The sequence below is a fragment of the Mobula birostris genome, chromosome 31 (assembly GCF_030028105.1).
Source record: "Mobula birostris isolate sMobBir1 chromosome 31, sMobBir1.hap1, whole genome shotgun sequence".
In the NCBI taxonomy this organism is placed as follows: Eukaryota; Metazoa; Chordata; class Chondrichthyes; order Myliobatiformes; family Myliobatidae; genus Mobula; species Mobula birostris.
The window spans coordinates 25,462,851-25,476,942 of record NC_092400.1 but is presented as its reverse complement, the minus strand read 5'-3'; the positions used below and the strand labels follow the sequence as shown (position 1 = coordinate 25,476,942).

General features: G+C 43.6%; 1 protein-coding gene across 1 annotated transcript; it reads left to right on the top strand.

The window, feature by feature from the left end:
- Nucleotides 1-402: 402 nt before the first annotated feature.
- On the top strand, nt 403-5,160 carry rtn4r (reticulon 4 receptor). The gene is made up of 2 exons (XM_072247569.1): nt 403-813; nt 3,141-5,160. Exons 1-2 carry the CDS (start codon nt 801-803, stop codon nt 4,574-4,576), a joined length of 1,449 nt encoding a protein of 482 aa, XP_072103670.1. The 5' UTR covers nt 403-800; the 3' UTR covers nt 4,577-5,160.
- The last annotated feature ends 8,932 nt before the right edge of the window (nt 5,161-14,092 follow it).

The window sequence follows — 14,092 nt, the reverse complement described above, 5'->3', positions numbered from 1 at the left end:
CACGGAACATATGACGATGCGCGCTACAGTCTGGTTCAACTCTTTCTTCCCTCCTGGTTTCCTGGCGAAAACATTGCGCCTTGTATCTACCGTCCTCCTCTCTTCCTCCTTCGTTGCGTGTCCTTGCCCTCTCCTCGCTCACTGGCCGTGTCTCCAGACAAACAGCTTCTCTTGCTGCTGTTTCTCACGGAGTGGCGCATCCTTCTGTCCCTCCCTTCCTCCCTTCCCCCGCTCACACACTCACACACACACACACACACACACACACACACACACACACACACACACACACACACACACAATCTGCCGATGACAGATTCTCGGCACGTCGGCCCACGTGAACCCGCCCCACAAGCTCCATAAAACATTCATTCCCTTACTGCGCTGTGCGCTTCCGACATTCGCCGCCCGGACTTGAATGCGGGTCATTCTCTTCACTTCGCTGCAGAAAAGAAGCTGAATTGCAGTGGTTTATCCGCTCACCCTTTTACCTTCCTCCTTCAGAACTCCTCGGGACTCATGGATCGGACTTCCCTGACTTCTGGGTCTCTTTGATGCTCACAGATTGGGATGCTGAGTGTGGATCCTGCCCCTTCCCCATGAGTAATGCTGCTTACACCGGGAGAGCTGCCTCTCCAAGCTGCCGAAAGACGCACGCACCGGGTTTAACTTTCTCTCCGCACTTCTCCGGGTCGTGTTGGCTCCGAGGGTTTTAGAGAAAAGGGCTCACCACCGCCCAGCGCAGCGGAACAGCCGTGCCTTCTGGAAAGCAACGAAGCTGCAACGAGTTCGCTAAGGAGATGATGGGTGAAGGTAGGAGAGATATCAGACCTCAAACTACAACTTTCTCTAGCATCACGCAAAAAGTGCTTATTATTATTTCATTGCCAGCCGAAAATCTATTTGATCCGTACAGCATTAAACGATGACAGAAATTCGCTCTGGTAAAAGCTGGTTAAAAATGGGAAACAGCTCTTCACTTTCTGAAAGTACGGACGAGGAAGTGAGCGCCGCGGTTTGAAGGGATGAGTGATTTAATGCAGGAACTGACATTCAATATGTCAGGAGTTATTACCCGCTCTGGTAGGAACCGCGTCTACGGAATAATTAATAAGTCTCCCCTGGGCTCGAATACTCCCTGATGAAAAGTTAGATGTATTGTTCAAGAAAAGTTCCGTTGTGCACGATGCTAATTAGGGGAATAAATTGAGGGAAAAGCAGAGCTGGGAACCCCATCCATCCGGTCGTGCCTGGAGATGGCTCTGATCTCTTGTATAATTAACAGCGAATATGAAATTCCAAGGTTGTGCGATTGTCAGGATGCCGGAGAGGCCCGTCTGTCTATTTACTAGACTCGGTGATATTTCATTATGCAGCACGCAGCTCGTCAGAGTTCCCAGGTGCTTTGGTACCTAAAAGTTTCCACTGCCTTCTCTGTGCCAGCCCTCGGGACCGCCTTTAGACAGGGACAGAAAAGGGCGATGGGGGCTGATGGAGTTGTGCGGCGAGTCCCGCGCGTAAAGCATGCAGCACCAGGGAAGTGAGGAGACAGAACGAAAACCAGGGGCGCGACAGAAATATCGTCAGATGTGGAGGACAGAGAGGGGAATGGGGGGAGGGGTGAAGAGGAGAGAAGTGCACACTGAGGTAGCAAGAGCGCAAGCAATAACGATTCCAAGATGGACATAATGCTAATTAGAGATGCCCAGAGTCTAGAGCAGAATAAAAGGACAGAGAGCGCCGTGACCAGTTAGTTAAAGATACACATGTATGAAAAGGAAACAGACGGATGGGGTGATTGAAGTTAAATGGTTGAAGATGTGCAATCTAAACCGGTCAGAGGAGAAGATGAACAGATAATGAATAGCACCATACGTACAGAGATTGAAATGTAAACGGGCATAAGATACAGGCGTAATAAATAGAAAAGAGAAACTAGTTAGTGAGGGAGTTCGGAAAGAGGAATTGGGACACACGCAGAGGAAAAATGGGATTGATAGAGGTCGAGTGGCTAACGAGGGAAAACGAGCATAGATTCAAACATAGAAGCCGAGCAGCATACACATTTCCAGCATTTGCAGATTTTCTCTTGTTTTAGATAGAAGCGGAGATCACCAGACAGAACAGCGTGAACTGGAGGTGCGATTTAGTAGCTTCTCATTGTAAAGAGTGAAGTGAATGATCTAAAAAAAATCTGTAAGATTTAGATTGATTGCAAAAAGAATGTAATGACTATTTCCGGGAAGAAGAGATTGTTTCAGGGAGGCTGGAGGGTGGACCCGTATTTCTCAGTCTGCCAGAGTTTTAGTTCTGCCCGCAGTTCTGCACTCGCTCCTAAATCGTTCTCGGACTTAGAGACGAGGACAGTCGCAACCTGCTGTAAGTTTCTGTCATAGGGGATCCACACATAGAGGACGGAGACACCCCTCATCTCCAAAGCCCCTGCCCTGCCCACCTACCCACAACTCACCTCCGGCCCTGGGATTTATTGTCCTTATTCATGAGTTAGGTTCACGCTATACGCAGAATAGTTTTGGCAGCTCTCGTCTCAGGAACGGCAGGCAAGGTGGAGGTGATAGCTGTGTCGGGGCGGGGAGTGTGGGGTGGAATCCGGCAGTTGGATCCACTCCAGTGCTTTTTTGCTTAAGGCGGAATGCTTTTGCTGTTGCTGAATGTCAGCAACGCGTGCCAATGTATTCAGATTCCCTGCATCTGCCGTTTTTATTTTCCCATATTCAAGTATGCCAATATATTGAGTTAAAGCTCCGTACGCAGCTAATCCTGTTCAATTAGCATGCACCCTGTGTGAGAGAGAAAGGGAGGTTGTTGGAAATCATATTGAAGATGAATTATCCCGCAGAATTCAATGGGTTAACACGCTCAAGAGCAGAGAACTGATGGCATTAGTCAATAAAAAGCGGCATTGGCCATCTGGATTAATAATGGTGAAATGCAGGTGGCCATCATATAACGGCAAAGAATTCCTAGAGTTAGAGCTGACCGACAACACAGTTGATGCAGTAAGCGGTAGCCCAAGACCCCCTCTCCTGCAGACTGATGACCCTAACACAATGTATTTGAATGCTAAACAAATTTCATGTGCAAGTCGAATTGACTTTACCATTGTCTTTATTTCGCAGGGAACAGACTCTTCTTCCTAGCGCTTTGCTTGCATTATCTCCCCAAAGCCGAGCCCTGCCCCAAGGGTTGCACGTGTTACACGGAGCCCATGACAGTCAGCTGCCAACAGCAGGGTTTCCAGTCAATCCCCGAAGGGATCCCAGTCAGAAGCCAACGGATCTTTCTCCAGAACAACAAGATCCCCTTGGTGAGCTCCTCCAGTTTCAGCTCTCGCCAGAACTTGACCGTATTGTGGCTTCACTCCAACAACATCAGCGTTATACAATCCGGGGCTTTTGATGGCTTGGAGCGCCTGGAGGAGTTGGATATTGGAGAAAATATTAATCTCAAGTATCTGATTCCAACTGTTTTCAAAGGACTGACGCGTCTCCACACTTTGCACCTCCACAGATGTGGTCTGTCTGACTTACCGAAGGGCATATTCAAGGGGCTCGGCTCGCTGCAGTATCTGTACCTGCAGAGAAACGCCTTGGAGAGATTGCGAGATGACCTGTTTGTAGACTTAGCCAATCTCACTTCCTTGTTCTTGCACGGCAACAGGATCAAAGGTTTGTCGGAAAACGTCTTCCGGGGTTTGAGCAACTTGGACAAACTTTTATTGCATGAGAATCGAATTAGCGTGGTGCACCGGAGAGCGTTCCACGACCTGGGCAAACTTGGGATGTTGTATCTCTTTCATAATAACCTCACCGTGCTGACTGGACAGACCATGGACCCCCTCGTGTCACTCCAGTACCTCCGACTCAATGGAAACCAATGGATCTGCGACTGTCGAGCCAAATCACTTTGGGAATGGTTCCGGCGTTTTCGCGGATCAAGTTCGGTTTTGGAGTGCCATATCCCCGCCCGCCTGGCTAACAGCGACCTTAAAACGCTCAGTAGTCGCGATCTGGAAATCTGCCTAGATTCTTCTAATCAGATCCGGACCAGTATTTTCAGTACAAGAACCAGGTCTGATAAACTGCCAACCGTGGAACCCCCACTGAATTCCAGAGATGGTTCCATCAAGTGTTGTCAACCGGACCCGGATCAATCCTCCATAATTTACACCAAAGACAAATCGTCCCCCTCTTCCTACAACAGCAGAGGCTCCACTAATAACCCACTGAAGGACAAAGAGAACATCTCCAAGACTAGATACGCCGAAAACGATCTATCAAAAAACGGGACCTACAAAAATGGGTTGAGCGATGCTCCCATGGGGACTTTCTCTGCCAAAATAGACCAATCGTTAGTCATGCTGAGTCCAGAATTATTGAACAATCTAGACTCCTCTACAACTCCCACGACTAAAAAGAAGCGAAAATGCTATAAAAAGCCCAGAGCGGATTCCTCGCAGTGCCGTCTCAACAATGGATCAAGCAGACTGCTTCTGTGGAAGTCAGCGCTTCTATCAGTCCCATTAATTCCCTTCATACTGGAGCGCCGTTGTTAAGTATTAACGCATCAGGTCTGGCCCGGTTCGGTGACGTACTTTCATTGACCTCTATAGACAATTCTGAAGAGAGACTATATTATAATCGAAGGAAGCGTTGATCATTCAGAATACAAATTGGATGCCTTTATAAAATGCAAAAGAAACCACAAACGAAAATGAAAACAGATTGTATATATAATTATACAGTATGTGCCCGAATTATTAAAATAACATACACACACACACATCCTTTCAAATTCCATTGTGAATCAAGCTTTTTCAAGAAAAAGGCAGAAAAGGAAAAAAAAATGTCCTGGGTTTAATTTTCTGATCAAACATCAAGCAAATTTCACAGCCGAGGGTCGACAACTAAAAAAGGCTGTTTGAGGAGGAATCGATAATTGGGAATCCATGTTCTGGTACTTGCAATCTCCTTCCTCTGTCTGATTTTGATTTGAGTTGATTTGATTTCCCTTGTGGAATGTGACGCACTGGGCATTTTGCTCTTGTCTCCGTGTTCCTGAAGTACTGACCTGTCGTCTCACTCCCGCCGCATTTGTTACAGAATGCTGCCAAAAACGCATTTAATTTTACTTGTGTAAAAGGCTCAAATATATTACAAAAAATAAAAAGATTTTTCTAAGATATCCTTTACGTCTAACGCTTTGTGCAACAAAACGAAGATAAGCGATTTTGATTTTGTAGGATTTCAATGTTTCCAAAGTTGTAAATTATTTTAACCACGGGTGCACCAACGGAGCCGATTGTTCTTATTTAAAGATCAAAATCTTTGCAAATTAAAACTGGGGTTTTACCTGTAAAGTAGAGATGAAACATATTATTTTACATTAGGTTATCGAAACATGTCTAATGCATTCTTATTTATTTAAAAATAACTATGAAAATATAAGATGCATGGCTTTAATTAAACATAAACCGCGGAGAGAGGTGACTAGGATCGGACGGTTATCTGAATGCAGCCGTTGTTACCGAGGGTGGAGGGGACTCGCCTTTTTGTTAGGGTGCAGCCCAAGCCGACTGCTAAACTGGCGTGAAATGAACCGAGAAGGTCCTCACTCCCTCCCCGTCCCCACCCCCGCTTTGAATTTAACTGTTTGACTCCGTTTCCCCCGCTTCTCCAGTAACAGTTTCCTGGCACATTATTTTAAGTATTAGTATCAAGTGAATTGTAGACGCACCAGTAACGATCATATTACTTTAAAATACAAGGTAGAGTACAGAAACCGAGCACTGGTCTCAACCAGTCCATGCCCGCGGTCTTACAAATCATTAATTTATCTTCAACCAACTTTTTCACCATAATCTAATCTTTCCCTTTATTGCATGTAATGCCTTAATGAATGTTGGGCAGATCTTCTGTCTTTGCATTTGTGGTCGATTTGCGTTGCACCGGTGCACGCGTTCGCGCGTAATGGAAAATTTGCGCGGTTCACAGCCTCTTAAAAGCACATGCACCAAAGTGAATGACAGTCACCGTGCCACGCGTGTTTAAATTCTCTGCTCTGTGAATCACAGGAAAAGAGCGGGCCACGCCCAAAAAAAGTGAATTATGACGGGGCGGGGCGGGGTGCACTCTCGCTTCCGCTTCCGCAATGGCGGCCACCTCACTAGCCACCTTGGATAGGAGGTCTAGTTGGGTTTTGTGGGCTGTACCTCAGAAATGCCTTTATTTTAGAGGGAACCAAAGAGATCTGATTCTCACTCTCTTCGTGAGATTCTCACTGTCTTCCGTCATTTCCATCACAACCTCAGAATCATCGCTCAGAAATAGAATGTCCGCTCGCAAGTCTGTCTCTCCATTCTTGAAAACTACTTACCTCAAGCTATCTAATAACTGAATACCGCTGGTTTAACCTCAAACATATTCAAGGTTCATCTATAATGCTGCATACAATTTTCAAAACTACACCTAGCTTGCACAGCCCAGGAGATATTGTCAACTGCAGCAATTGAACCCCGCCAAACTTAAACTCTCCAGTGGCACCTTTACTGCCGGGCGCGGGTCCAAGCCCGCAGTGCCTTTTTAACCCGTTTACATGTGTCAGTGAATTTGTCGTTTTACTATTTTTATTCTTACTACATCTCACTTGCAGACTTTGGCTTACAGCCAATTTGCGGTCCACCTTCTCGTGGTTTACTTCCCATTGTTCTTCGGCGATATAAGCTGGGTTTTGATCGTGAAGCTTGACGAATCTAATGCTACTCACTTAGAGTCATTGGACAGTAATCTGGACTGTTTTATTTTCTTAATGCAGAGTTATAAAGGCCCTCATTGCCGAGATCTTGACAAACCGGCGATTGATCCCAGGAAGCACCTGTCACACTTGAGTGTATTGTTCACTGGATGCTATAGAAAAGCGAGAGTAGACTATGGGCCAGTTAAATCGTTGCACAACCGTCTTTCTAAGTGGCATGTCCTGACTTAGAAACCCGTACGCCTGGACTTGCTATAGTTGCAACAGTTGTTTTTTTTTGTTTAAATGCCTGCCCTTAATTATGATTCTTTGTCGCGGTTCATGACGCAAAAGTTCTAGGTTCAAATCTTATTGGAGAAACCGGAACTGGAGAAATATAGACCCGTCAGTCCATATGGGACCGAAGGCCTGTTGTCCATCTGAGAGGCCTCCTCTGTTTGCTCAGGTACGTGTAAAATATCCCAGAAAATTACTTCAAATAAGATCAAGAAATTCACCCCTTATTTCTTGGGTAATATTTAATTCCTCAAATGAACTCTGCCAAAATAAAAATAAATCCCACTAATGCTTTGTTGGCTAGCTGTGCACGAAATGGCTACTCCCGCTCCTAACTAAGTTGACTGTAATGGGCTTTATGTGGTTCTGAATTCAACACGCGTCTTTCTTCTCCGTGACATTCAAGGTGGAGATATTACAACAGTTACTAAAAATTTGAAAACCATTTTCATTTAGTAGCTTTTAGGAGGCGAGTTAATCTGTACCGTTTCTGTCATGGTAAGGCGGGATGTGATCGGACGATGTATTACCGAATTCAGGAAGCCGTACGCATTTGAACTCAGCAGCTAACCTGCTCGACGCATAAGCCAATCCCTTAGTATTTCCCCATAAAGATAGCGTGCCCAAAATGTATTTAAAAGCCCCAGCATAAGATCAAAAATCAATGACAGGCAATTTTGTCAGCATGCGCATCAAAGAAATTGCTCAGCAATTTCTGTGGGAAAACGACCGTGGGGGGAAAAGAAACCTAATAAGATTGCCAGGACATATTTCCACTCGAATTTCACTTCTTTTAATCATTTTTTTTTATTAAACATTGATGAAAAGTCAAAGACTTCAGAAGAAGTCTGCCTGTTTCTAAAATCGGCGATAAATGGAGATTGGGCCATTGCAAGACTTCACCAAGTAGTTGAAGTTAGGTATCTGACTGCCTGTGTCTGGTGATCTGGTTGCTGCAGCTCTGACCTCTCCCCAAGTGGAGGAATGCTTCATCATGGTCAAAACAGTTCTGCGGTCTTCTCTGCGGCGATAGGGAATATTCTTTCGCCTTAGGCGATATTGACCAGTGCTGGAGAAACGTTATGTTTATGCCGCACAGTTTTGATATATCAAATTTCAGTTCGTCGTCTTATTTGCTGGGAATGCAGGCAGGCTCGGATTGGTTGGTTGGAATAAATAATGAAAATAATAATCTTAAAATTAAGTTGCAGCTCTTGTGTGGGATCCAGCTGGCAAAGGAAGTAGTTGAGGCAGGTAAAAGAATATAATTATAAAAGACACTTCGACGCCAAGGTTCATGTCCTGGGATCCACGGACCCCTTGCTTAATGGTATTGGTCTATGGTTTATGAAAAAAGGTAGGCTCGGAATAGAAGCGGACGGCAAGGGGTTGGGAATGGGAAGCGAGATGAGGTGGCGAATATCCATGGGCAGCTTTCTTTCTGGTTGGCGCGGCAGGAAGCCAGCCAGGCAGACTCACATCGCGTTAATACATCCTTGAGAATATTAAGGCCCAATCTGCCTTTTCACCCTTCTATTTTGGTGAGTCTAGCACATTGCAGACCAGAAAGCAGCTCCAACTGATAGAAATATCCGATTTACACACGTTTGAACATGTTTCACTCGCGGCAGCTGCTTACAATGAGCTTTATATTATGAGGTCCGCGTCTGCGAAACCCAGGAGCTCTCTGTCAAGGTATCACCCGGCAATCAGTGCACCTCTCTCACTACTCGGCCTCAAGAAGCATCTGTCTTCGGTTCTAACTCTCCCAGCAGAACGGGTGGGGGGTGGGGAGGGGGTCAGGCAATGGTTTCCCATGAAAACAAAGATGCAAAATGGCTTTTATTTTGTATCAAAGCTTGCTAATAACACTAAAGATTAACCGTCGACGAACCCCTAGCGATTAAGAGCATTTAAGAAAGAATTCAGCCCGCAGAAAGCAATGCAGTGGCGCCTCAGCATCTCGCACCGTTTACGACTCGTGGCGAAAATATGATGCCAGGATAAGTGCCCTTGCCAATTAGTGGCACTGACAGCTGGGGAAGGCACAAAGGTGAATCTGAGCTCGTCTTCTGCTCAAAAGAAGAACATTATGTATAATAAAGATAACATAATTTTATTTAAACGTACAGGCCTCGAGAACCACAGTGGATTTGGCGTTTTTTAAAAATTGTCGTCCAATAGATTGGCAAATAAAATATGTATCTGGCTTTTAATTAAGTTTAGTCTAAAATAGTAAATTTGTGTCAGGTACAGCCATCCAAATAAGATATCGACAAGTCATAAGATATAAAATAAACCATACATGTCACAAAATTCTAGTTTACTTTATAAACAATCTGTCTTCCCTGCATTTTGCTGCAATGCAGTAATTTGTAATATCTGCCTTCTTTAGAATGTAACATTACAGTCGTGTATGGCGAACAATGATAGCAAGCACAACAGACAGGCTAAAAAAATGTTTCATCGAGCCAAATCCTATCATGTGCCTGTCTGTGAAATGTTAACACAAAAGCAGATGGAATCTAGTCCACAAGTTTTACAGGCGCCTGTCTACGCACTTGTATTAGAGAGAATGATGGGATTCCCGTGTATTCATCCTGTTGTATAACCTCCAATATAATGGGAGTGTAATTCTACTGTGCAGTATACTGGGAGCGTGGGCGTTAGAGACGGATTTTGCTGCAGCGCATTTGCAAGAGCCTCTTTAACCCAGCCACTCTATTATCGTTTCCGGATTTCCCGAGCAATTAGGCTGAGTGGGTGTGCTGATGATGCGCACAGCTCCGTTATTTAAAGACACGTTTGTAAGCACGATGTCTATTGAATTCTGAAGCTGTCTACCGACAGAGGACAAAGGAGAAAGAAAGGGACTGCAGACTTATCAACGATCCCTTCTCTTCCACGATGCAGAGTTTGACTGTAAAACCAAGTAGGACAATTAATTTCCTTGTTGATGGGAGACAGAAATCTTTTACTGAAGCCAAAGTGGCCGAAGGTGAACTGAGGTGAACTGGAGAATAATCTCGCTCTGTTAAATCAAGGAAGTGAATAATTTCATAATATCAGGGAAAGAAAGAAGAACAGAACACACATCTAAACCTTGACTAACACAACACTCCAATTTGTTCAATCTTCTTTCCAGTTCTATCTCCCTACGTATTCTGTGACATGACGTTATAGAGACATAGATAGAGTAGACAGGGAATATATTTTGCCCAGTCTTGAAATGTCTACTACAGGTACCAGAGGGTATGCATTGCAGCTGAGAGGGGAAAGGTTCAAGGGGATGTGAGGCATAATTTTTTTACTCAGTGAGTGGTGTGTGCCTGGAATGTCCTGCCTGATACGGTGTTGGAGGCAAATCCATTAGAGGCTTTTAAGAGACATTTAAATAGGCACACCAAAGTGAGGAAGATGCAGAGATATGGACATTGTGTAGGTAGGAAGAAATGGTCTTTGGGTGTTTCTGATTTAATTTTTGGCTGGTTTGGCACGACATTGTTCCGGTGCTGTGCCGTTCAAAGTTCTTGAGAAGTTTGAAATCATGAGGAGCATAGTTAGAGTGAACGCCCGGTCTTTTTTCCACTAAGGGAAAGGGAATCAAAAAGCAGAAGACATAGATTTAAGACTAGAAGAGAAAAGCAACTTCATACAAAGGGTAATACACACATGGAACCAGAGGTAGAGGAAGTGCTTGAGACAGGTACAAGTGTAGGGGTGATTTAGACACAGGCTTCCCAACCTGGAGTCCATGGACCCCTTGCTTAATGGTATCGGTCCATGACATAAAGAAGGTTGGGAGCCCCTGGAGGGATGTGCACCAAATGTGATACACTACCTTAAATGGGCACCTTGTTTGGCACAGATGAGTTGGGTTCAAGGGCTTAGTTCTGTGCTGAATTACTCTGTGACTCTATATTCCTCACATCAGATAGTCACACCTACTTCTCTATGTCTGTCTCTCTAGCAACCATCGCTGTTCAGCCTCGGATAGGTTGAAACCTTAACCTTACAGATAACATCAACCGACGTTCTCCATCCAAATTTTTAACACATTCCCTTGCATTGGTAAGTCACTCTGTTACCTTCCAACAAAGGGAGAGAGGAGAGAACATAAGGAATGCATGGAGAACTCGTAAGGGCTCACAAAACCTTTTACTAAAGGAACCTGTAGAGAAAGTGTCTCTAAAGATAACAAGCAAAGTCAGTGACCATCAATTATGGGGAATTGGGACCATAGAGCAAATGTTACGTACTATCCTTGGGCACTCACACATGTGATCATGAAATCAACAGCAAGGAAAAATTGGTTATTCCCATGACAATAACTATTTGAATAATAACAATAATCTTTGAATTATGGATTTCCTAATTCCTGTTATCTATTATATCACCTTCACAAAAACCAGGACATGGGAATGCTACAATTGATATATGTGGTAGATGTTAACTTTTTGCACATGTGGGCAGCCAAGATAAGTATCATGCTAAAGTCCAGCCGATTCTAGCTCATCTCATTGATAGCAAGGCTGATATGATTGGTCACTTGTCCAAACTAACTATCAGTCAGCTAATGTGCCACCTATTTTAGTGCATGTAATCTCTTCCCTTTCTTTCAAATCAACAGAATCAGGAGATTAAAATTACCCCTTGCCTGTTGCCGCTTCCCAAATTGTCCCTTGTATACTTTTTAATGTTTAACTCCAAAACTAGAACCATTGAAACCTCAAAGGAATAATAAGCAGAACTGGAAGTCATAGGTTAAGGGTGAAAGGGGAAACGTTTAAGGGGAACATGAGGGGCAACTTCTTCACTCAAAGGGTGGCAAGTGTGGAATGAACTGCCAGTGGAAATGAAGGATGCTGGTTGGATTTCAACTTTTAAGGAAATTTTGGACAAGTTCATGCATATGGATTGGGACAGGGGTATGGAGGGCTATGGCCAGGTGGCAGGTCAATGAACTTGGCAGATGAATAATTTAGCACAGACTAGATGGGATGAAGGGTTTGTATCTGTGCTGTAGTGTTCTATGACACTATGACTCTAACTAAACCTCACCTAATTCCCCTTCTACAATACAAGCAGCCACAAGGTAAAACAACAATGGAATTGGTTATCCTACATTGGGTATCATAATCTGACCGATACATTAGAAACATATATATCCTGTTCAACAACCTTCATATTGATGGAATCAGAACAACTGAATGAATTTTATGGCTGAATATTAATTTGGAGAATATAAATTTCTTTTTGTATCTTGTCAATATGTCCTAAATCAATTCAAAGGCTCCAGAAGGTTGACTGGACTAAAACAGAGAAATTCCTCCATTCAAATCCCAAATGTACACTGCCCAGTCAATGTATTAATTTAGAGCATGGGCATTTACTTTAAATCATGCATTAAGTGATATAAATGAATGTGATATATGTGAATGGTAGGTGTTATCATTGAATTATAGCAAATGTATGATGCAAAAGAGAATTAATTTGGCTCTCAGTATCTGTGATTGTCTATAAGTAGCTGAATCCCTACATCCAAAACGAGGTTATGTTATGTTTCATTAAGTATGAATTTAAGTCATAGAGAAGCACAGGACAGAAACAGCCTCTTTGACCTATCTATTCCATGCCAAAACCATTTAAACCACGTACACCCATCAACCTGTACTGGGACCATAGCCTTCCATACACCTGCTATCCATGTACCTATCCAAACTTCACTTAAATGTTAAAACCGAGCTCGCATGCACCACTTGTGCTGGCAGTTCATTCCACATTCCCACAACCCTCAACGTGAAGAAGTTTCCCCTCACTTCCCCTTAAACTTCTCACTTTTCACCCTTAACCCATGGTCTCTGGTTGTAGTCCCACCCAACCTCTGTGGAAAGAACCTACTTGCATTTATCCTATCTATACCCATCGTAATTTTGTATACCTTTATCAAGTCTCATCTCAATCTTCTACATTCTAAAGAATAAAGTCCTAACCTACTGAACCTTTCCTTATAACTTTGGTCCTGCAGACCTGGCAACACCCTTGTAAATGTTCTCTGTGCTTTCTACCTTGTTTATATTTTTCCTGTAGGCAAATGACCAAAATTGCACACAATACTCCAAATTAGGCCTCATCAACATCTTATACAACTTCAACATAATATCCCATCTTCTGTACTTAATAGATTGATTTATGAGGGCCAATGTACCAAAAGATTTCTTCACAACCCTGTCTACCTGTGTCTCCATTTTCAATAAATTATGGACCTGTATGGACCTGTATTCCCAGGTCCCTACATCCCTACAAAAAATATTTTGTAAATGTAAAGGGGTTTGGGGGGGGGGATTTATCTTCTACCATTCCCTCAGGCAGTGAGTAGCAGATCTTTACCTCCCACTGGGAGAATACAAAATTTAAACTTCTTCACTTAGAGGATGGTGAGAGTGTGGGATGAGGCACCAGCAGAAGCAGTGGATGTGATTTAGATTTCAATATTTAAGAGAAGCTTAGATAGGTACATGGATGGGAAGGGTACGGTCAGGGAGCAGGTTGATGGAATTAGGCTGTTAAATGGTCAGCATGGACTAGATGGGCCAAAGGGCCGGTTTCTGTGGCACAGTTTTCTACGGCTCTATGAATCTTATTTAATCCTTCCACGAACTACCCTAAATCTGTGCATCCTATTTACCAACCTCTCTGATAAGGAAGATGGTCCTTTCCATCAGCTCTTGAAATGTTGTTCGTAATTGTAAACACCTCGGTTAAGTCCGCCCTCAGTATTCTCTTCTTCCAATGAAAGCACCGCTGACTTATTCTATTTTACTCATTACGATAATTCTCCAGTCCCGGATACGTCCTGATGAACCTCCCCACCATAATCACACTTTCCCTGCAACGTTGCGACCAGAACTTCACACGGTGTTCAAGTTGCACCCCGACTAATGTTGTATCCAGTTTTAAAATAACATTACTTCTCCTATATTTCATGTGTTGGTCAATAATCAAATGCATTTTGTATGCCTTTTTAACTATCCTATTGACA